Source organism: Grammomys surdaster, unplaced genomic scaffold, assembly GCF_004785775.1.
Source record: "Grammomys surdaster isolate TR1022 unplaced genomic scaffold, NIH_TR_1.0 172, whole genome shotgun sequence".
NCBI lineage: Eukaryota > Metazoa > Chordata > Mammalia > Rodentia > Muridae > Grammomys > Grammomys surdaster.
In genome coordinates, this window is record NW_021604620.1 from 6,260,168 (window position 1) to 6,284,402 (window position 24,235).

The 24,235-nt window shown below is 41.9% G+C and overlaps 1 protein-coding gene across 3 annotated transcripts in view; it reads left to right on the forward strand.

Annotated features, from left to right (window-relative positions):
* Positions 1-24,235, forward strand: part of Rbms3 (RNA binding motif single stranded interacting protein 3) — a 656,597-nt gene that overhangs the window by 280,410 nt on the left and 351,952 nt on the right. For all 3 annotated transcript variants that reach the window (XM_028767340.1, XM_028767342.1, XM_028767343.1), the window contains exon 6: positions 7,954-8,045. In XM_028767340.1, the coding sequence (XP_028623173.1) occupies positions 7,954-8,045 (92 nt within the window). The remainder of the gene's footprint in view (positions 1-7,953; positions 8,046-24,235) is intronic.

Consider the following 24,235-nt stretch of genomic DNA (forward strand, 5'->3'; position numbering starts at 1 on the left):
GTGCGCCACCACCGCCCAGCGAGGGAAATCTTCTTCAAAAGGCTAACATCTTGTGTCACAGTTTCTGACATGGTGATATTAGGATGTTCAGGGAACTTGACTGGAACAGGCTGCCTACTGTTCTGTGAATCATTGCCTATCTTAGTTTCCCATATGCTAGGTTTTCTGTAGCCCTTTGTACAGGCAGTAAATAGCCTCTTCCTTTAGCACATAAAATTGTGGGATTCTATGTTCAAATCTAATGTATGTATAATTGATTTAGGATTATAATGGTGGAAATGATTTTAGTTGAATTCTTATCCTATCAAATAAGAGTTGTCTGTTTCCACACCTGAGCAGGCTTAAACTCTGGTCTTTGCTTTTTCATATATCCCAGTGTGCTGCTGTCTTGCTTCCTCTGATATAATCAGGATTCCTCTTGATAAACGCTCATAGAAACCCCTTACAGTGGATGATGAAGAAAGGTTGAAGGCTTCAGAGAGTTTATAGCGAAAGGAAGAACGAGTTTGTCTTAGGTCTCCGTTTCTGAGATAAACAGCAGAGCAAGGAGAAATCTTGGGTATCCCTGTGGATACATTTGAATAGGACTTCAGTTTCACACATAAATCTCAGCCGAAGCATTCACTTGTTCTGTTTAGAAGTCCCATTTCACTCACAGCTGGTTCATCATCTATGTTCTGAGAAGCCTTCCCCCAAGACAAAGAACCACACAAATGGTGTGGAATTCAGTACGCAGTTGAAATTCTGAGACCAAATGCTCTGGGTGGCTGTAGATGTTTTCACCAACCTCAAGGGGGAGGTTCCCCAGTTGCACCCTGCCTCACAGAACAACCCCAATCTTGGCAAATAAAAACATAGGTTCCGTTGTCAGTACAGAGAAGCCAACACAGAAATCTAAAATCAGCTGTTGAATGTGATAAAGAGATTTTAATGAAACTCCTAACCCATCTTTGCACAATGGGTTTTAAAGGGTAAAGGTCCCAGGAATATGTCACCTATGACTGCAGGAAAGGAGACAGACAAAGACCCCTCGGGTGATACGATAGTGTTAAGCTGTAATTAATATAGATTATTTCTCTAGAAGGTCATCCTGCTGGTAGGACCATGCAATAACAAAACTTTAAGTAAGCACAGAAGGTATAAAGCGTTTCAGGGAAACATTGATTAAGCCTGTGGATGGAAGACCGAATTCGCAGAATGACCTAATTATCCCACAGTTCCTTTCCTCCCATCGCTCCACTTCTGGCTAATTGCTGAGCTGCTAGCCTTCCTTGTCTTCCCTGACCAGGAAGGAAAAACAAGCTCTGCGTGTGTGTGTGTGTGTGTGTGTGTGTGTGTGTGTGTGTGTGTGTGTGTTGGGGGTATGTGTGAGGGGAATAGTGACATTCAGATCTAATTGGCTTGAAAACTGTGGCCGAATTTGATGACATAAAAGGGAGGTGGAAATGCAGCCTCCAAGTTGAGTTTGTCCCGGCCAGCCTTACCTGGGGCGCTGCAGGGCAGAAAGCACCCTCAGCTGGGTGGGGTTGCTCTGCCTCCTTTCCCCTGCCAGCTTCAGGGACAGAGGTGGACACAACCAGACTTAATTATTTGTCAGGAAGGAGAGCAAATTGAAACCAAATTAAAGCAATGTTTATCCCTTACCCAACAGATCACTGTTTCTTATTAGAGCTGGCCTTGTATTTCATTTTGTTTTCTTCCTACTGTGATGTAGCTCTTACCCTATGAAACCTCTGAAATGCCATGTTTACCTCCAGAATGGAAATATCTTTCAAGGTTTCTTGAGACACTTCGACCTCCGGACTCTCTCTAAAACCAGTAAAAGTATATGTGGACATCCCACAACTCAAGAGTTTCGACTGTCTCTTCATTCTAAGTCTATATGCATAATATTTTGCTTCTTGTTGGCTTGGAGCCATCCTCACAGGTGTGGGGTCTGTCATTTTCCCCAGAATTCAGTCATAAATTTCCTGAGAGAAAGCTCAGGGTGCCCTTGTAGGAACTGCTTTTGTGTGTATAGGAGCACAACCCCCTGAAGAGCCACACCTAGATTTTCTAATATACTGTGTGGAGTGTAGGGCTTGAAGTGAATGGAGGAGTCTGATGTTGGATGGGGTAAAAAATCTCCTGTACTAACTTCATCAGCTAGCCTATTTCAGTCATCTGCAGGTGGTGGAGGCCACCATTTCCAGCTATCCAAGATATTACATAGTTGTTGCTTGCCTCCTGTTCCAAAGCGTGTCCCCAAAGTCCTCCTCTTTCCCTGCATCTGCTCCTCTTCCTCTTCCTCCTCCTCCTGGGACCTGGACGTCCCACCTTTATCCTTTCACCCAGAAATTAGCTTCTGCCTTCTTTATTGACACAATCAAGAACCAATTAGGGAATCAACACCTCCCTCTACAATCTGAAGGAAGAAACTAATTCAGGGCTACAATGTGGGACTGACATGGCTGATAGTGCTGGCATTGGTTTGTTTGTTTTTGTAATCAACATTCAATTGTGTTTTTATCTGTAAATTAGTATACAAAGTAGCCCCTCCTGTAAGTTTGTATATTTTAAGGATAATTTGTATATATTTTGAAAAGAATCTACTAAACACAGGGTTGGGTGAAGTCTAGTCACTAGGGGAATGGGATGAAATGACAGCTGGTGTTGGGTGTTAAATGCCTCCCATTAGCTCATATGTTTGGCCACTTGATGGTTGGTGATGATTGGGTGATATATTGAACCTTGCCAGAAGAAACAAGTCACTGAAGTGGCCTTGTGGTTTTCTAAACCAGCCCACTTCCTGCTTACTCCCTCAACTGTTGATACTATGTGATCAGTCTTCTCCTGTTTTTTTTCTGCCATGCCTTCCCCACCATGATAGATTGTATCATCCCGAACTGAAAGCCAGGATAAGCCATTCCCTTTCAGTTGCTTTTGTCAAGAACTAGGTCACAGCACTGAGGTGAGGTGCTTCTTCCTTCCAGAGACTGTGGGTGCTGGGGCAGCATGCCCATGTCTGTGCAAATGTGCCTGGGCCTGTACCTTTCCAGAAAGGATATTTTATGAATTATCTTCTTGTTTTCACGAATCTTGGGTCTCTTCTCAGCTTGATTTTTCACTACTTCCCTATTTTCTCAAAACTGCAAAGAAGTAGAATATGCAAAGAAGTAGTTAGTCAGTAAGTACTGAATGGCCAAAATGAGTTTTAGTCATTTACTTTGACTTCTCACAAGAATGAGGACACACGCATACACACACAATCTTAAAAAGAAAATGAATATTCAGTTGAGGGATGGAGATATAGCTCAGTCAATAAAGTGTATTCAGTGAGTAATGAGGCTCTAGGCTTAATCCCTAGCCACTGTATGAAATACTGGGCGTGAGGACATGTATTTGTAATTACAGTGGTAGAAGGTGAAGACAGGCAGATCCCTGGGGCCTGTTGGCCACCCAGTCTTGCCTATACCATAAGTTTCATGTGCATTAGACACCATGTCTCAATAAGCAAGGTAGATGGGTCCTACGACATCACCTAAGGTCGAGCAATGACACCTAAGGTTGAGGAATGACACCTGGATTGAGCACTGGGTTCCACACACATGTATATTTGAATATATATGTTTTCATATACATCTAGCCCCCCACCACTGACTTCATATCTTCTGCTATCTAATTTTGTCTCTCAACACTCCCCATTAGCCAAGCTAACTTCCTTTTATAAAGCCTATCTACACCTCCTCCTTCCCTCATCTACCCCTACTTACTCCTCTCACCCGGCAAGCTTCAGACTTTAACATTTCCCGGACATCTGTGTTTTTAAAGGCACTGGGCATTTTCACATGCTTCCATGCATGCCCTGCTGCATTTGCCATGGCTGATTCTCTTTTCCCCTTGGGACCTTTTCTTGCCTGGCTATGAGAGGATATGTACTTGTTTGTGTCTGTCACCCTCTCTGGTTCTGCTTTGGTCTTTCTTCCCTGCAAACTTGCTTCTGAGACTTACAGGCCAAAGTTGTTCAAGTCGAAATCTAAACCTACTCTAGATCATTTTTTCTCTTTCCATAACTAGCATTTTTAAGTTGTTGTCCATTTAATATGTATTTATAATCTTAGCTTATTTTACCAGGTGCCAGCCTAATATGTCTCTTTTACCGGGTGCCAGCCTAATATGTCTCTGTCAATTTTGTTTCCTGTTTCCGTGTTGAAATACCTGACAAAGCCAACTTAGGAAGGAGAAAGTGTTTATGTCAACTCATCCTAGCAGGAAGGTAACAGCAGAAATGTGATGTGGCTAGTCACGCTGTATCCATGATCCAAAGCAGACAGCAATAAAAACATTCATGTTTTTTCCCCAACTCTTTTTCTTCACCCTTACACAGTTCAGAGATCCCTGCCTAGGGAGTGGAGCCTCCCATAGTGAGACGGATCTTCCCACATAAGTTGACATAATCAGGACAATCCCTGAACAGCCATTCCCACAGTCAACTTGATCTAGACAACTCCTCATGAAGAATCCCTTCCAGGTGATTCTCTATTGTGTTAAGAGGGCATTCAGAGCTAACCATCACAATAACCAACTGCAATATGACTGCATAGATTGTCACAGGTGTTTAGAATGAATATGTCTTCAGTTGTCTCTCACTCCTGGTGAATCCTCCTCCAGACTCTTCACTTCAATAAACCACAGCTCCCCCACTCAGAGGCTTATGGCAAAGGAAAACATAATATGACCTAGCAACAATCTGTGTCGTCCACCCTTCCCTTACTCCCAGACTGATCCATCCATCATCATGCCCTATTTGCCTTCCCTCACTTCCTCCATGTCAGTCAGTGTGGAGTGGCCAGCTGCCTTTCTTCTGGATTGCTGCCATAGTAATTGCTTCATCTTGACTGCCAACCTTCTCCATCACTATCCAGTCTCTGATTAGAAAGAGAGCTTCTCAGGGGCTTTTCAGTACTGAGAAATCAACATGCACACACTCTATGTTTCCCGCTCTCTTTTATATCAAGGAAGGCATGACACTAGAGAGCTGCAGATTCCTCAGTATGGCCATTCTGTTATGTCTCTCTCTGAAATAATAAGCCACATTAGAGTGGGAAATGGAGTTGTTCTTTCCCCCACATTATATATCATGCTGAGTCAAGTACCTGAAGCAGAGCTTCACCACAAGAAGGCAGAATGAGCTCCAGCTGAATGAAGGTCAGCTCTAGCTCCCTTGTCCACACCTCCTATAAGGAGATGCAATACAAGCCCAGGTCCCCCAGGAAGCCACATGCAAAGAGAATGAGGTGGAGAAGCCTTTCATGGAATTATGACAACTTGTTTTCTAACTTCAAACTCCAAGGAATTTTCAGTCCCTTCTCTGAGGGGCCTCAGAGGCTCAGGCTTCAGGGAGGGGACTAGAAACAGTTTTTTGTATGGTCTGATTAACTTCTATGCAGACTTGGGTTCCAATTGTGGCCCTACCCTTTAGCAGCTTTGGTGGTTTTGGCAAGTTGTGTAAGGTCACCTGTGCCTTGGTTTTCTCATACAATGGATCTGGAGTCAGTATTATAGAACACAATGCTGACTTCATTACATACTAGCTCCTTAAGCCCTCAGAACAAGACCTGACCTGTGGGCAATGATGTGTAAGTTTGGAGTTTTTGTGCCTTTGCCTATAACTCTGGTTCTTGACTTTCCTTTCTCCTTCTGCTTTTCTTGACACTTTATCTTATCACCTGGAGAGAAGAATTACCAGCCCTTGCAGAACACACTTCCCTATGTATGAGAAGCACAAACGTGACAGCCTCCCTGGCCCCAGTTTGTGACAGTGTTTTGCTGGTATGCTGCTGTGTAGCAAGTTCACTTTGGGATAACATGCTGGGAGGGAGAAAAGAAAGACGGGATTCAAGGGGAGAAAATTAAAAAGTTAATTAAAAGAAACAACTTGGTAATTGAATTCCCAAACACTCTTGTTTGGAGGTGGCTGATAGCACACAAATGGTGTGTTTGCCTCAGTGGCAGGCCCAGAGCCCTGAATAAGACAAGCTTCAAATAACAAGACAGATACCTGTCTTCATGGATGAGAAGATGTGTTGATACATCCACAGGCTTTCTAGGAACACACACACATATGGACATCCACATATAACACATACACACATACACACATACATGTGTGTATGTTTGTATGTGTCATATATAAAAAAGACATTATATACAATGTATATCATATATGATATTTGTAATGTGCATATGGTTGTGTGTTAGTATCTTCTTCTGTTTGGTGTGTTAAAATTCCTTGACAAAAATCAACTGAGGGGAGAAAGTGGTTACTTTTGTCCTTACAGCCAGAGGGATAGACTATGTTATGATGGAGAAGGCACGGCATTAGGCACAGAAGGCATGGTAGCAGGAGCAGAAAGCTGACTGATCACATATCACCTTCATACAGGAGGCAGAGACTGAACAGCAAGTAGGGACAGGCTACAAATCCCCCAACTCTACCTTCCAGTGATGCACTTCCTCCAGCAAGGTGCCACTTCCTAGAGCTTCTGCAACCTCTTCAAATAGCACCACCTCTGGCAGTCAAGTGTAAAACCACACTAGCCTGTGGTGGACATTCACATGTAAACCACAATGCACTACATGCCTACACACATACAGTTGCTATTGTCTTTCCTTCCTTTTTTTTTTCAAGACATAATCTCAAGTACCTTAGGTTAGCACTAAACTCAATAGGTAGCCAAAGCTGACCTTGTACTTGTGATTCTCTTGCCTCTATCTCAGGAATACTAGAATCACAGGTGTGCACTCTCCATTGTTGAATCTTATCAACTATTTGTTTTTTGTTTATTTCCCTGACCTTTTATATGTTCTTAATTATGCACACAAACAGCGCCATGAATTTATGCCCCCACATAAGCAAGATAGTCATTCAGTGTTTGCCTTTTGAGACTTGGATATGTATCCGTTGAATTATTTTTTCAAAATATTAAAAATCAACTACTTGAGCTGCTATTGAGAGAAACAAACTCCTATACTTAATTTAGAAGCCTGGACTGAGTGGTCAAGTAAAACTAGCTTCAAACTCCTACTCTAACCTACAACCTTTATTTATTTGTACAGCCAAGATGTATCTATTGGCTGCCTGCTGCAGGACAAGCACCATTACAGCATCCAACAATAACCTTAGTGTCTTGGCTTCTTTACATTCTCCTGTGATAATTCACCCTTGGAAAAGCAACTTAACCATGAAAGGGTTGATTCTGGCTTAGTTCCAGGCACAATCCTCAAGGCAGAGGAGTCACGGTGGCAGGAGTTTAAAGCAGCTGGTCACGTCATATACACAGTCAAGGACCAGAAGGAGCACTTACTTCAAGGGCTCAGCTGGTTTTTATTTTACATGAACTAGGATCCCCTCCCAGGGAATGTTCTTACCCACGATTAAGAGGGGTCTTCCCATGTTACTATCATAAAGAAGGTAACCCCCAACAGATGTACTCAGAGGTTCATCTCCCAGGTGATTCTAGGTTTCATCAAGTTGAGAGTTAACATTGACTGTCACACTTACCAGTTCTTGTGGTTTTTATGAGTATCAGGGTCTTTAAAGGTCTGCAAAGTGTATTTTAGCTTCAGACACTTATGTTTGGATTTCCAGGGTTTTCTCCTCCCCGCTCTTGCAGCAATTCTGTAACAGAAAGAACACAATGAAGCAAAGTGTTGCCTTAACTGTCAGGTTAGTGTTAAATGGACATCACCTTGCACACCCAGTCTATAAAGTGCTCGGGAAAATGAATTATCCACCTACCTCATATCTAGAGATACTGAGATAACACATAAAACTACTCAGGTCAACAGATACAAGAGCCTTTGGGTCCAGCCAAATTTTATTTGGCAGCAATGAATTCAGAGACGACCGTAAGTCTGAGGTGTGTGTCTGCCTGCCTGTGATAATTAATGCCAGACTTTGTATTTTGGCAGGTTACGGTTTTGTAGATTTTGATAGTCCTGCAGCCGCACAGAAAGCAGTGGCATCCCTGAAGGCAAATGGCGTGCAAGCACAGATGGCCAAGGTAAGCCTGCTCAGACAAGAGAGTCTGTGCACACGATCTCCCTTTGTGTGTGTGTATCTGTGTGTGATCAAATATTAGTCCCTTGCAGTGAGCAGACCCCAAATTATGGTTTACGTTCTTTTTATGATCAATGGTTAAGGAAAATGAACGATGTGATAGACTCGGCTCGTTCTCATCTCCCTGATTCGGTGTGTGGTTATAAATGAGCTCTTTGGTTGTGGTGACATGGTATTTAAAGGATACATGTGGAGGGCTCTGTTTTGCCTGAAAAATGAGATATACATATGAGAGTCTAGAACTTTTCCTAGTCAGCAGTGATGGACTCAATATACATGTATGTACTGGTGTCTAGAAATTTCCTAGTCACCGGAGTTTTGGTGTAGTACAGAAAGTTATCATTGATTTCATATGTACTAAAAACTTTCTTATTTCTTCCATGTTTGGGGGCTGTTTCTCGGATGATGGCTTTTTCCCTGATTCATGCAGGCTTATTACTGGTGTCCTCTGTCTCTAATGATGGATTTTTCACTTTGGTGCACATGCCCAGGGTTTACTTGGAGAGCATTTTTCTTGGTATTCATCATTTTTCAGTAATTATTTTTGGCTACGTAGTATGTGTTGTCTGGGACCTTGCATGTGAAACTGTGATGAATTTTTATGTCAATGTGAAATTGCTTTTGATCATTTCGTGTCATGATTACCATAGTGTTAGAAGAATCGGCCTATTTCATGACACAATATGGATCCTGGGAACAATGTATACCACCATGTCATTGTCTCCATTTTTAATTTGGGACTCTAATGAGATAGTATCATGATACAAACTAGGTGTGGTTGGGCACTTTGATCCCAGCACTCTGGAAGCAGTGGCAAGCAGATGTCTGTGAATTCAAGGACAGTCTGCTGTGTACAATAGAGTTCCATCTCAACCAGGGCTACACAGTGAGACCCTCTTTCCAAAACAAAAGGAAGAAGAAGAAAGAGAAAAAAAGTAAGAGTAAACAGCTAAAATGTCTCTGAAAACATTTGAATGTTGAAGACATTGATGCTCTACCAGTAGCCATTGGGGGTTGTCATAAACAGTCTAAGTTTAGAACATTCTTTCTGTTAATAGTTCTGAACTTATAATCCCCAGATCTTCAAACTGTTAGATGCCACGGGCAACAGACCTTGAAATCTTGGGCATCTGTCCCCTGCTTGTGTTTCTAGTTTCCCCAGCCCTGTTGCCATAGAAATAAGTGATGTAATGATGGAGTTATCTGGTGCTCCAGCCGTTTGTCTTGTGTTATGATCATGTACACTCTCTGGTAAGATCTTCCAGCATCAACCTCAGACCTCTAGAGGATCAGCATTTGATCCTAGCAGCTGTGGCTGTGTTCTGACCAGTATGTGTGGATCACATCTGTTCACGGTCTCCTCTGTGAGACCATGCAAGCCACTTTCCTCTTAGGTAATGATGGTGGGCTCATTGCCTTTCCCCTCACCTCATTATTCAAGGTAATATAAATTAGAATTCTCCCAGCTGTGTATTATGTTCTTTGTCAGGATTATGCCTGGAAGCTTTAGATTTGGTCGGGAATTAAGATTGATGGAGTTAATACTTTTAATTAGTCAGGAAATTGCATGCATATCCTGGTTTAAAGGTTATTTGGCAAGAGTCAATGGCAACTGAAGTAGCAATTTCCTGTACCCAGGAAACAAGTGATCAAGCGTGGCTGTTGGTTGAGTCAAGAAATGATTATGAAAATGCTTAAGAAGGAGAAGAGAGTGGGGCTGGAGAGATAGCTCAGTGGTTAGAGCACTTGCTGTTCTTACAGAGGACTCCATCTAGTTCCCAGCATCCAAGTTAGGCAGTTCACTACCTCAAGTAACTCCAGGTTTGGGGACCTGACCCTCTCTTCTGATCTATACAGGAACTGCACTCAAGTGTACACATGCATATGTGCATACATTGTGTACACATATACCTGTATCCCACAGGCATATACATTTTTGAAAATTAAAAATAAGTCTTTAAAAACAATATATATGTGGGGTCTAGGGAAATGATTCTCTGGTTAAAAGTACTTGTGTCTCTTACACAGGACCTGGGTTTGTTTCCCAGAATCCAACTAACTTCCTGTAACTCCAGCTCCAAGGCATCCAATGCCCTCTTCTAGCCTCTAAGAACTCTCAAAGTCAAGTACACATACCCACAAACAGACTCTCTCTCTCTCTCTCTCTCTCTCTCTCTCTCTCTCTCTCTCTCTCTCTCTCTCACACGCACACACACACACACACACACATACACACACCAAGTTTTAAAATAAGGTAATATTTTTTTCTTTTAAGAAACAAATGGAAACGCTGAAGGGCAGCTAAGAAGATAAAGACACCTGCTGTGAAGCTGGAGATGCAAGCCTGATCCCCTGCTCATACACAGTGGAAGTAGAAAAGAGACAGACCAGAATTGTCCATCATACGTATATGCACAGTATGCGTGTGTGTATTCATCACACACACAGACAGACACAAACACACAGAAGACACACACATAGAGAAATATATACATACAGTTAAATAATAAATTTTTAAAAGAAAATGGTTACTGGAAAGTCTTTGGTCCATTCTATTTATAAAATTTCTAAATTTTGGAAGCTATCAGATAGCAGTGGTTTATAGATAAACAGAGCTGTCTCTAAATTCTGAAGAGATAAAGAGATTGACTGAAAACAATGGTCAGATGATAGATAATAGGTAGGTAGACGACAGATAAATGATAGGTGAATAATGCATATAGTTAAGTTTTTGTATTAAAACAGGCAAAAATTTGACATTGACTTTAATATTTTCAGATTTCTTGTATGTAAGGAATCCTCTGTCTGTCTGTCTGTCTGTCTGTCTCTTTCTCGCTCTCATGTACACACACACACACACACACACACACACACCATCAATCACTGACTTATTACTAAGTGAGGAAACTGTCTACACTGGCAATCATTTAAAGAGCCTCAGAAGGGATTATTCAGTCTAGTCACTGCTTTGAACCTTGACCCATCTCCAAGGTGCAAACCCTGGAGTGCTTGACTGGGCTGTATGTGAGGAGTCACTCAGTTGCAGACTTGCCGAAGGATTTTACAGTTTCAGTTGTGCTGTCTGTGAAATAAATCCTCACTTCTTTTCCTCAGTAAGTTTGAGCCCAAAGCCTGCTTTACATTCCTGTCTGCCCACTGGAAAAGTTTCAGCAATAAATGGCTCTGTAATTTAACTACCCAGAAGAAAATAAATAGCCTCCGTTTGACAATGAAATGGAACAAGCTTGGCCACCTGTATTAGCAGATTTCTCACTGAGCTATTGGATTTCACGGCATTCTCTCCTTTGTCCTGGTGATAACTGTTATTTATTATCGTATAAGCCTGCGGTCTGCGGGGTGTGTGTTTCTTGCAGTATATATTTTACCATCTAAGTATGCACCGATCTCCTCTTGCAACCTTGTTCTTATCAGTGTCCCACTCTGTCGGTTGTGGTGTGACATCTTAAAAATTCCCAGGATTTTAAAAGGAAAATGCCTTCTGGGGCTGGAGAGATGGCTCAGCGGTCAAGTGTGCACATTGCTTTTGCGGAGGACCTGAGCTCAGCTCTCGATGCTTGCTTCAGGAGGCTAGTCACAGGCAGCCCTAACTCCAATTCCAGGGGATCTGACTCTCTTTTCTGGTGACTACTGGCACCTGCACTCACAACTCACGTTCACGTATCTTCACATAAGCACACACAGAAACAGACGGATGGACAGAGGAACAGACACACACACACACACACACACTCACAGAGTCATATAAATTAAAGTAGATCTTTAAAAAAAAATACCACCTGTAATTAGGTTCCCAATAGCAACCTGGCACCATCTTGAAACTGTGAGAGTTGTTTCCCTTAGCTAATGTGTTCCCGTGTGTGCCTGTGAGAATGCCAACTGGCACCTCCACTACAAAGAACTGAATAGGGAATTAGCCAGGGTGTAGTAATTGATCAGTGCGTTGGCTACATTTCTGTTGCTGTGATAAAACACCACACACCTAAAACAAAGAACAAAAAATGAACAAACAACAAACAAACAAACAAAAAACATGGAAGAGTTTATTTTGGTTATAGTTCCTGAGTCTTTTTTGGTGGGGAGGTATGGAAGCAAGAGACAGGCGTAGTGTCAGGAGAGAAAGCTGAGCTATTACATCTTCTACAGTGAACATGAAGTGGAAAGCAGGAACTGAAAGTAGGGAGAGGCTATGAACTCTCATAGCACCCAGTAGTGAATCATCACTCCCTCAAAGGGTGCCACCAACTGTGGAACATGTGTTCAGGTACTGGAGCCTGTAGGGGACATTTCTCCTTCAGACTGTGGCAAACTACAATAAGTAACTAACCATTAACACAAATTGCCACCTTGTTTCATGAGCAAAAGCAAATTTTAAGAATCTTATCAATGCATGATGATTAAGAATATAGGTTGAAAAGATGCATTGGCTTTGGTTTCTTGTTGTGGCACTCCTCTTTGTGTGAACTTGGATTTGTTATTGAAGTGTCACTAATAATCTTTAATAATAACATGGTGTTTCAGGATGTAGGGTTACTGAAAGAATTTTGGAAATCCACAAAGAATTTGGCTTAGTGCCTTGATCATTGTAAGAAGCCAGCACCTGCTGGTTTAGAAAATGGTGTAGATTAGATTCTGATGTCCTGATAAAGCCTCCTGTGAATCCTAACATATCTTCAAGTACTTTAGGTAGATTGTCTACCATTATCACAAAATAGTTTATAGGAAAATATCAGTAAAAACTTTATTCTGTGAGCATTGTCTTGTTTGCTGTGGGCTAGACAGTGTGTTGGTTATAATAAAATAAGATTGGATGAAGCAGAAAACTGACTGGGAGACAGACAAGAGAATGTGTGACCCTGTAATATCACAGCTTCATTCAGAAAGAGGCCTTTGTGGGAAGTAGGGAACCTCTAGTCTAAAAACCCATTGAGACTTCTGCCTTCATATATATTTCTGGGGATTGAGTAGTTTCATTTTACTTTGGCCTATGGTTGACTATTGCTAGGGGTAATGTTGGAGATTAGTAATGAATATCAGATGATCTACAAATATCTGTTGTGGCCAGTCACTACTGAGGGGACCGTGTGGATGAAGGGGAAAGGCAAGAATTTCAAAACTAAAGTTATTTGAATTTGGAAACCAAATTACCTCTGTTTCTTCAATTATCACGGTTTAGCCCAAATGGGGGAATGTCCCAAGCATGAGTCCATAGCTAAGAAAATCTTTTTTCTTATTCTGTCTTTGTGGCGTTTATTCTGTTTGCTTTACTGCAAAAGGGGTGGACCAAGAATTTTAGGTCTTCCTAATCTTATCATCCATGAGATAGATCCAAAAAAGTCATTGGCTGAGGAGTGTGGGTCTGCAAACACATGAAAAGAAGAAGCAGAAGAAGCCTCAACTAGGTTGTTGAAGAGATAGTTCATCTGTTTCGAGCACTGGCTGTTCCTGGAGAGTACCAAGGTTCGATTCCCAGCACTCATATGGTGGCTCAACCCTCTGTTACTTCAACTATAGGGGATCAGGCACCCTTTTCTGGCCTCTGTTTACTGCACACATGTGGTCCACAGACATACATGCAGGGAAAAGTCATACACATTAAGTAAAATAAATCTATTTGTTTTGATTAAAGAAAAAATAGTCTCAGCTATCTATCTATAGCTTGGCATACAGGCATTTATATAACTGATATACAAGGAAGGTTCTGGATATTTCAAAAACGTTGATATGGGCATTTAACAGTGAGAGGCAAGTAGACAAAAGATATAAGCCACTTGTGTGTAACTAGTATCTTCTTGGACAGGAAAGAGATTCTTACTTAGATAACACTTCAAGATTCACAGTTATATAGACATATGCCTGAATTCTGACATCTATAAGGACTGGCCTACATAACCTTCCAGGACCTATGTGTGGCTTCTCTGCTTTCTGCCCCATTCATACATACAAGGATCTAAGTAGATACTTACAAACAGCTGTAGAACATACTAAGAATTTTATTTTTACTTTTAGTTAGGTATATATGTACGTAGGATGAGTTTGTACACATGAGTACAATGCCCATGGAAGCCAGGAGAGGGCATCTGGTCCCCTGGGTCTGGAGTTATAGACAGTTGTTACCTGCCATGTGGGTGCTGGGAACTGAACTCAGGTCCTTTGCAAGAGCAGCAAGTGCCCTTAACCTCCATGCCACCTCTTCAGCCCCTGGAATGTACGTCAAAGGTCTGTGATTACAGAGATTAGCTAGTCTGATGTAGCTGTTCAGGTAGATAGATCGTTTCTCTTGGTTACTGACCATGAAACTTTCAATGAAAGTGGCTGTTCTTCATTCAGTATTGGTACTGTGTGTTCTTATAGATATACATCCAGATGAAATGTAGTACCTCCAACAACCAAGAGTGTCTCTTCTTCATCCTAGTTGATATCTTGTTAAACTTTCACAACAGGAAGTACCAAATGTTGGCCCACCATGTGTTGATAAATAAATCTGTGGCATCTGTGTTGTTGGATATGTCAATTTGGCTCAAGTTTTTTTTTTAAGCTTTTCTCTTTTTGATCCTAATGCTTTGGAATGCAGGGATTCAAAACCCAATATTGAATGTGCCAGAGTTGATCTTAATTCCATTCGTGAATTATCTGAGGCCTTGGAACAGAATCTTCTGCAGTTAAATATTTATATTAGCTTTTACCTACTGATTCGCATAATCTGCCTGTGGGTGATGCCCTGCTCTTGCCAGGGAACTTTATTGTCTCTTCCTAAGCTAAAGGGTGAGTGTGTATGCCAGTAGAAGTACACATGTCCCCTGTACTGGATAAACAAATTCAAACGAAAAGGTGTTCAAATGTCTTAGACTCTGGTATCCATTCACCGATCACATGTTTTCATTCAGTGTCTTAAGGAGGCCAAGGCCCTTTCGAGTTGTGCCCAATGTTAAGCCTTTCATCATACCAGAGGCAGATATGGGAAAGCACTGATGCCCTTGCATGCAGCTGGTGAGTCTTGCTCCAAACAACCCTTACCACGTCTCTTGCTTTGATAATTTGTCCTTGCAGATGAACAAAATGCACCATCTCTGGGTACAAACTGACAAGCCCTATATAAATCATCAGTTGTCCTTGCATGTCCCCACCCAACCAAAATAGAGAAAAAGACCATCAAAATGAGGAAAGCAGGACTGGAGAGATTGCTCAGTGAGTAAGGAGGCCTGTCAGCCCACATTGAGGACCTGAGTTCTGTTCCTGGGACCCATATGATGGATCCAAGAACTGACTGGTCACAAATACAGTGCAGAGGAAAATACATCTTAAGTGGGGAAAAGCCTGGAGAGGAGGCTTAGTGATTAAGAGCATTGGCTGCTTCTAGAAGACCAGGGTTCAATTCCCAGCATTCACATGACAGCTCACAGTCACCTGTAACTCCAGCCCCAGGGGCTAGAGCACCCTCTTTTACCATCTTTTGGGCACTATACACACATAGTACATAACAATTCATACAGGCAAGTCACCTATATATAGATGCCAATACTAAATAAATAAAATGTTTTTAAAATGGAGAAAAAATTGCATACTGTGATTGAGGATAGCCCCTACTCAGTTTGATCCCATGTTCTGACCACCTCCAGGATGTCTTTTTAAAGTGGTGCTTAAACTACTAACACATGCCATGAGACTCCATCTGTGTTAGCTTGGCAGTGGCATTGAAATCCCAGTCGCTGTATCTCTCCCCCTTCTTTTTATCTAAGAATTATCGTGAGCTGAAAGAAACCATTCAACTCCAGAAAACAAAGGTGAATTCCTTTTTTCGCTGCTGAAAACTTGTCTTTAAAAGTAACCTAAGCACTTCAGGTCTTTCCTAACCAGAAATAACTTTGCAAGTAGGTAACTACGAGGACTCATTATCACATGCTGATGAACGGTGTGTACTCTGCTCTTCTACTTAAAGGCTTGTTCACAAGTCAAATGTAAGCCTTCTTCCCCGTTGTTCACAGAGAACCAACTCAACAGAGCTCCCGTAGAAGTTCAGGATGATATGTGAATTTCATTCTTTGCTGGTTCAAAAGCAACTTGCTGGTGAGGCAGTAAATATTACTGAAATCATAGACATTTCTGCAACCAAGCAGTCTATAAGGATAATTAGCATCCCCTGGAAACAATGCCAAGAGTGGAGATCTGCTCCACTAGAGAGCTAACCCCAGACCTTGAGTGTAGATCCCAGGGCACAGAACCTCTTTCTCAGCCCTTGAATACATGAGACAAGGTCTTTCTACGTAGCCCAGTTTGACCTGGGATCAGAGCGGCCAATCTTCTTGCCTTAGCATGCTGACTGCTGGGATTACCACTGCATCCAGGTTACATGCTCTTAACCATCCTTAGGAATCCGGCCCTATAAGCAGCTCTACTCAGGCACTCATATCAAAACTCCAAGTGCTTTATACGGATACAATGTCATATGACGTAAGAGTTCAACATGTGGGGAAGTATTTCATGTTGGATACAGCACACAAAAGCCTATATTTTAACCTTACTCCTTCTTAAGTATTGCCTCATTGGTGTAAAAGCCATTCAAAGAATCTACTCAGCCTCTGGCCTCATCTGTTCCTAAAGAAAGAGCTTTCCCAAGAAATGCATACAAATCCAGGAAGAAATGATAAGTATTTTTTATTAAAGGATCAAGGTTTATAGACATCAATTTTCCAAAGGTAGGCAAGTGTTTGCTAATCGAAACATAGGAATCTTATGGCTAATGGCTATATTATGGATTATGTATGTAAATGTACATATCATTCTTCATTCTGTGTCTGAAACTATGTGTATGTGTTTGGTGTTCTGTGAGTGTGTAACATTTTCTAGACTTTTGTCTTGCCCAGCTCACTCCATGGGTGGCTATAGGTTTCTGGCTTAGATGTATGTGTTCAAGAGGGTATCTGTATATGTGTCTTCAGTTGCTTATGCCTGTGTGTGTAGGCCAGAGGTCAACATCCAGTATCTTCCACAAACACTAGCCACTCCTTTTCTTTTAAGATCAGGTCTCTCCCTGAGCCTAGACCTCAAGGGTTTAACTAGGCTGTTGAACAGTGATTTCCAGGGATTAAATAGTAACTAACACACTTACCCTATTGGCCTATACCATTCTTACCAAGAATCCTTGCCATCAGAAACACCTATTTTATTTTATTTTATTTTATTTTATTTTATTTTATTTTATTTTATTTTATTTTTCTGTCATGATACTTACTGGTCAGTAATAGTTTCTCTTGCCCTCTGTTCCATTCCTTCTTTCATCTTCAGGAAACTAACATGTCAGACCCTCTAAGCAGACTCTGGGGTTGTATTTTTGAAGAATTTCCCAGGACAGTGATAATTAAGTGTGGCTATGATCAACTCTCAGGATGCAAGACAGCACAGTCAGGAACCAGAAGGAGGGAAACCTACACACAAATTCAGTAAGATGACACACCAACATGCCATGCTATGGAGTAACAGAAACAGATTGAAATACGAAAAAATTACAAAGGAAAAAATATACCATAAGAATTAAATTCCATATCAGGTCTAGTAAAACAGATATCAAAAAAAAAAAAAAAAGCAAATCAGCTTCTTGAGTAATTGTGGAAAAACTTTTCTTCAATACACAGAAGAAAAAAAAAAACAAAGGTCAAGCTATGAACAGAGGATGGAGCCTGATGTGGTGGTGGACAGAGGGCAGGTACGAGATGTGACGGTTGGTGTATCATTGACACACATCTACAGCTATGTAGACAGTTAGTTAAAACTTAAGTCAACTAAGGTACATCACACACACACACACACACACACCATCCATACCAGGGGGAAAATGTGATTGCTAGAAAGGAGACAAATTATCAGCACTTTTATACCTTTATGGTGCTTCGGGGTATCAGAGAAGAGTGAATTAATGACTATAAACTTTGGAAGGTCTGACAATTAAATTGTTTATTACATACTTAAAATTATGAATTTGGGGACCTGACCCCCTGTAGAGTACTCGAGTTCATTCAGGAAACAGACTTTAAAAGAGTGAACGGAAGTAAGTGAAAGGTATTCATTTAAAGGTGCAAGCTCGCCAGACCATCTCTGTGGACAGACAGAAAGAGAAAGAGAGAGCATCAGGGACGTTCTAGAAGTCTTCTGTGGTGATGTGGCATGTGAAATGAAGTCAAGTGGTGAATTGGCCAATTTTTTCCATACTTACTAAAATTAAGAGGATACATGTTTATTTTATTTTCATGACCTTAATTTGTGTGTGTATGTCTGTGTGCATGAGTATGCATGCCACTGTGTATGCATATATGCAGGTGCCAGAGAACAACTTTAGGGTGTTTGTCCTTAGATATTGTTTACCTGTCTTTCCTCCTCCTCCCCTGCTTCCACTTTTTCCTCCTTCCTTCTCCCACAACTCCTTCCTCTCCCCCTCTCTCTTCCTTCCTTTATCTCTCTCCCTTCCTTCCTTCCTTCCTCCCTTCCTTCCTTCCTTCCTTCCTTTCTTCCTTCCTCTCTCTCTCTCTCTCTCTCTCTCTCTCTCTTTCTTCCTTCCTTTCTTTCTTTCCATGATTTTCTTTTTATCTATTTTTTTTGAGACAGGATTTCTGTGTCTGCCACACTAGACAAACACTTACCCATTAATCTGTACTGTTAAGCCAATTCGAGATCCTACTGTCTCTGTTTCCCCTGCCCTGGGATGACAAGAAAATGCTACTATACCCAATATATTTTTGTCTGGGATCAGGTCCTTGTACTCATCCATCAAGTATTTAATGGACATTGGTCTATTTAATAAAACATTGCCACTAACTTCCACATTATTCAGAAAACAGACTGTTGCCCTAGTCTGTTTAAATGTTTGACTGTGTAAAAAAGTTCCCACTGAAAACAGAGTTGAGGGTCCAGCAATTGAATGCCTTAGTCAGTGTGGTTAGAGGGCTGAAGTGAGAGACATCAGTGCACTGGCCACTTCATTAACTCAGGCTTTTAATCACCTTTGCATTCATGGTTTTAAGTCACCAACATCAAGTCCACCAAGAAATAATCTTTATCTTTTGTGAGTGAGCACAAGAGTTAGAGCCTTAAGTGGAAAGAGGAGAGGATGACACTGACTTGGGGATAGGGAAGCTAAGCCATAATACTCAGACTATGACAGAAGGGAATAGTTTTCCCCAGGACCCATTCTGGTGTCCCTGTCAATCACTACAAACACTGGGAAGCTTTCCTGGTGGCTCATTTCACCCCTGAACCCCTGTTGTGGTTACCCAAATTTTAATAGTTTCATCAGCATAATTGCTCTAGCCTCCAGCATGTCATTAGCGTCTTATTCTGTGCATTTCCTGATACCACCTCAGCTTCCTTGCCCTTGGCCAGATGTGTCTGACAAGAGCGTTTCAGACCAAATATGTGAGGATGTCTGAGGTGGAGGAAACAGTCTGTGCTCAGAAAGGTTGCATCCAGAGAATCAACCTGTCTCCTGAGGTTTCAGCAAAGGACTGATCCTGTCTAGGAAATAAACAACTCCTGACAATGGTGCACACTCTGGTCCCAGGCAAATGGTGTTTGGCTGCTGGGCTCGTAAAGGGGCTGTTAGTACAATGCAGGCGAGGCTTTCTTAATCAGAAGCTGTGCTAAGCTTCGTGGCTTTTTAGTTGAAGGCTTTAACCTGCATAGATACCCTTCTTATAGACCAGAAAACCAAGATCTTAAAGGCATTGAAATTCTTTTCTGCAAAAGATATTTGTTTTTCTCACATTTTTGTTTTAGTGTATATACAGGTGTGTGGTAGATGCGCATGTAAATATTTGTATGTGTGTAGTGTGCATGTGTAAGTGTGTGTGTGTGTGTGTGTGTGTACCTATGTGTGCCTGAGTGAATGTGGAAACCAGAGGTCAACATTCTCTGTGTTGCTGTTGTTGTTGTTGTTGTTACTATTATTTTGAGGTAGAATCTCTTAATGAGCCTTCATCTCAGTGAGCCATCTATACTTGCAGGCCAGTATCAGCAATCCCACTGTCTCAGCCCTTCTGCCTCCCAGAGCTGCTGTAAAAGATGTGTGCTACCACACACAGCACTGGGGATGTGAAGCTTGGCTCTCAAGTCTGCTCAGAAAACCCTTGGCCTATCTATCCAGTCTCTTTCATGTGGTTTTCTTATGATATCATCTGAGTTTGGAATTCTGGTGCCCTATTACTGTGCACCAACGTGCTCAGTTAAGCTGTTATACTTTTTATTTTTAAAGATTTACTTTAAAAAAATTGTGTTTGTGGATATGTGTACAGGAGTACATCTCCAGCAGAGATCAGAAGAGGGAGTCAGATCACCTGTAGCTGGAGTTACAAGCAGAGTCATCCAGCATGGGTGTGGCCACTGAACTTGTGTCCCCTGAAAGAGCACTACATACACCTAACCACTGAGCTACTACTGCAGCCCTGAGCCTGGTTGTTCTGGTACTGTCTTGTGGAGGATTGGGACTGCCTTGGGCTGTGAGCTTTTAGACATGAGTTATCTCCCTGTGTCCCTCAAACTCCTGATTCAGTGGCCATCCCCATGGCCACTTACTGATGGCTCAGACCACGTCATGTTTCCTCTCATCGGCTTTCACCTATGATCATGTGTGTTTCCATGGAACTCAGGACTTACAGTCTAACTGCTGTACAGAGATAACTGGGTCACTATTGCTCTTGCAGACGCAAGTAGAGCTTCTTAATACACTGGTGGCAGATATCACCTGAGAAAGTTTATGCAACCCCCCCCCCACATATCTAGGTACACAAAGTGGGGACATAAAACAAACATTTCCTCATAATAAATTTCAGAGGAGTCTATTCTAAATTCTTTGACCTGCAAGTGGTTTCACTGTTAAGTAAAAACAAAACACAATTCACACACTGGTGAGGTTCCAAGCAGGCCAGTGACTTCAGAGGCCAAGCCGTGCAGTAATCACTGAAGAAGGAAAAAAAAATAGAAACTAGTTGGAAAAATAGTTCTTAAGCTATAGGACTTACAATTGGGTCTGGTCCACATATTAAATTTTTGATCACTAAAAATTCTTTCAATTAAAATTCTGAAACCAGAAGTGTCCGTGTTTCTAGATAATTACCTATGGATGTTAGATATGTTTCCCCCAGGAAACAGCCTAGTTCCTTTACGATTTAATATATCTCCCTGGGTGGGTCTTAGCAGTTAGTGGTCATTAGTATTCCTTCAGGGGCAAACCTCTAGAGAAGTGGAAATTGGCTGACTTTTATCTGTCAGTCCTTTTTTTTTTTTTTTCAAGGTATAGGAAATGAAGACAAACTAGCCTCAGGTGCTTTGAGAAGTCCTATGCCAAACTAAAGCAAAAGTCTGCCGCAAGAAGACTTTCGTTACTCTTTGCATGCGCTCCCACTCTGTGGATCTGTGCCTTCTCTAAATATTTTAAGTGCAGTGTTTATATGTTTGTGGTTTCATAAGTTTGTTTACTCTTACTTAATATCCCTTCTAAGACGAAACCTGCCAGCGAGCGACGGATTAGATGGTATGCAGTGTGGAGCATAAATGTTTATGTTGAAGAATGACATGAAAGTCCCACAGATATTTTGTTGGCCTTGGCATTGACACAGAAGGAAGGAAAGGTCAGACCACCCTGCGAGGGCATGTCGCTTTAATACACGCCTCTCCCATCCCAGCCCCAGGCTCTTCTGAGTCTGTCTGCAGGATGACATTGTGCAGCTCTATGGGAGTCCCACCGAGTTCTCTGTGTTCCACAGGGAGGTAAACCTGTCACTTTTTCCATATTGTCAAGCCCAGGTAACAGCACGGGTTGGGGAAATGCTTCTACCCCTTACACTTTGAGTCACGACTTGGTGGAGAAAGAAAGGGGGTTCAGAATACACCAGCCTAGGAATGTTTACAGAGGGTAGAAATTGGAGGGTGTTAGGTCCAGGCTTCACAATCTGTGAATCAGAGAGAATGAAACATAGGTACCTTTCCCAGTCTGGCTTTGGCAGTTCAATTCTGTAAGCAGGGAAAGCTGTAGTTTTTTTTTTTCTGAGTCTTTTTTACATGCCTTTAATTCAATTTATTGAATGGCTATGGTGTACCATGTCCAGGGTACCAGTTTCCAGTGTTATAAGGATTTATGTCCCCTCCTGTTACTGCTAAAATGTCCCTCCCACCACCAAAGATGTTACAGTCACTACTTAGGAGCTGGGTCCATGTAGACACTTGCTGTTACCCAGTCCCTAACTGTTTTCTTTCTAGCTTTGTAAAAACCAAAGGCAGACAAGGCACGGCTCCTGTCCCTTTTTGATGTCTAGGTGTTTTGACCATACATTTTTGGGATCCCTTACACATTCTGTCTCTCATCCTGGCTTTGGTGAAACTCGGTTTTTTGTAGGCTTTGGACTTTCTCTGTAAGTGTTTTATTGAGTCCTTCCCCCACTGTGATGGGGTTACAAATTGTCTCTGATGTTTTGATGCTGATGATAACTTAGAACAGTCTGGCTGTCTTTTCCTGCTCCTGACTTCCTTCTCTCAACACACTTAGTTGTGTCACAGCACTGCCTTCCCATGTTCCTGACACTGATAGTAAAGATTTTACTCTTTGTCACCTCATTCACACCCGAACTTACAGCAACACGCATGTGTCATTGCTGTGGCTTGGGTGTAAAATGTCCCCCACAGGCTCCAGTGTCTGAACATTTGGCTTCTAGCTTGTGTTGCTGTTTCAGAAGGGTGTGGCTATGTTAAAAAGCACACCCTCTCTGGGTGGGGCTGGCCACAAAGGCAGTCTTGGAAGTGGTGTGCCCAGTCCCACTTCCTGTCCATGTTCTGCTTTCATACTGTGAGGGCAATGTAAACCAGCTGCCTCATGCCCCTGCTTCTGTGCCTTCTTCACCACTATAGACCATCTCTCCATAAGCCATAAACCAAAACCAACCGTTTCTTCTCTCCTTGTCATCATTGAACACAGCAAGAAAGAAAACAAATGAATGCAACCATGATTTGTCTTCCAGGGCACACAGTGCTTGCACTCAGCCCCTTGTCCATCAGTAGATTTGTTCTTGTGCGTTTTACATGTGTTTGAGTTTTAATGCAGGAGCAAACAGAGTGCAGTAATGCATCGGTCTGGGGGACAGAGCTGGCATCAGACAAGGCTGACTTTATCATGTGACTCTCTTCTCAGACTCTCCAAAGCATCCAGGAGAAGTTGTCACATATAATCTCTTATAATAAGCAGGGGGAACTTCATAGCAAAACACACGACTGTTTTATATATGCGATATAACTTCACAAGCAGGCATAAGTGGACACGAGAGAAGCCAGCAGCTGGATTAAACACTGCCATCTGTTGCTGGCTCCTCTGAAGAGCTTCTTTGCCATTTGTTTGCTCAGATTCCTCTTCTTCTAGACCTTCTCCAGATGATATGGCCAATGCTAATGTTAGGAAAACAAAACGCTCACGAGAAAATTCTACCATTACTTGGTTTTCCTTTCAATTAGGAAAATCTTACAACTCTGTGAGTTCAAAGAAGAAAACGCCTCATGTCAAACGGCAGAAGGTGAACCACACACAGAAATTAATAAACAAAATAGCCTGGAAAAGAGAAAGCTGTTGTGTTTGGATCCCAGATGGACTCAACATAAAGATTCTACTAAGGGCAGCAAGTTAGATGTGTTGGAAATGCCAAATGCTTCTCTGGGATTCTGGAATTGTTGTGTTCCCTACATTCCCAAATTGATAATTTATTGTGTCAGTTGATATTTATGAGTCAAAATATATGAATGGCAGCCCACTCGTGAGAATTTGGTTTTCAGAGCGCCACTCCATTGGCTGTGGTTCCTTCACATTTGAGTGGCGGTAGCAAGGTACCTCGGGGTGGGTGTCTTACAGATGGCTGTGAGTGGTACTCTTTCTGGTCTGTAACAGCCTAGCCATGATCTTACTCAGTGGAAGCCAACAAGTACCCATGGAACCCCCAGCGGTAATTCTGTTGGTGACCTCTCTGCCCTTGTGACCTCTCAGAAGACCCCGCTTCCTAAAACTCTTACTTTGGCTGTCTGGATTTGGAAATGTGAATTTGTGGCGCATCTGCATTCTGAGAATGGCACAGGACCAATATACAAAGAAAA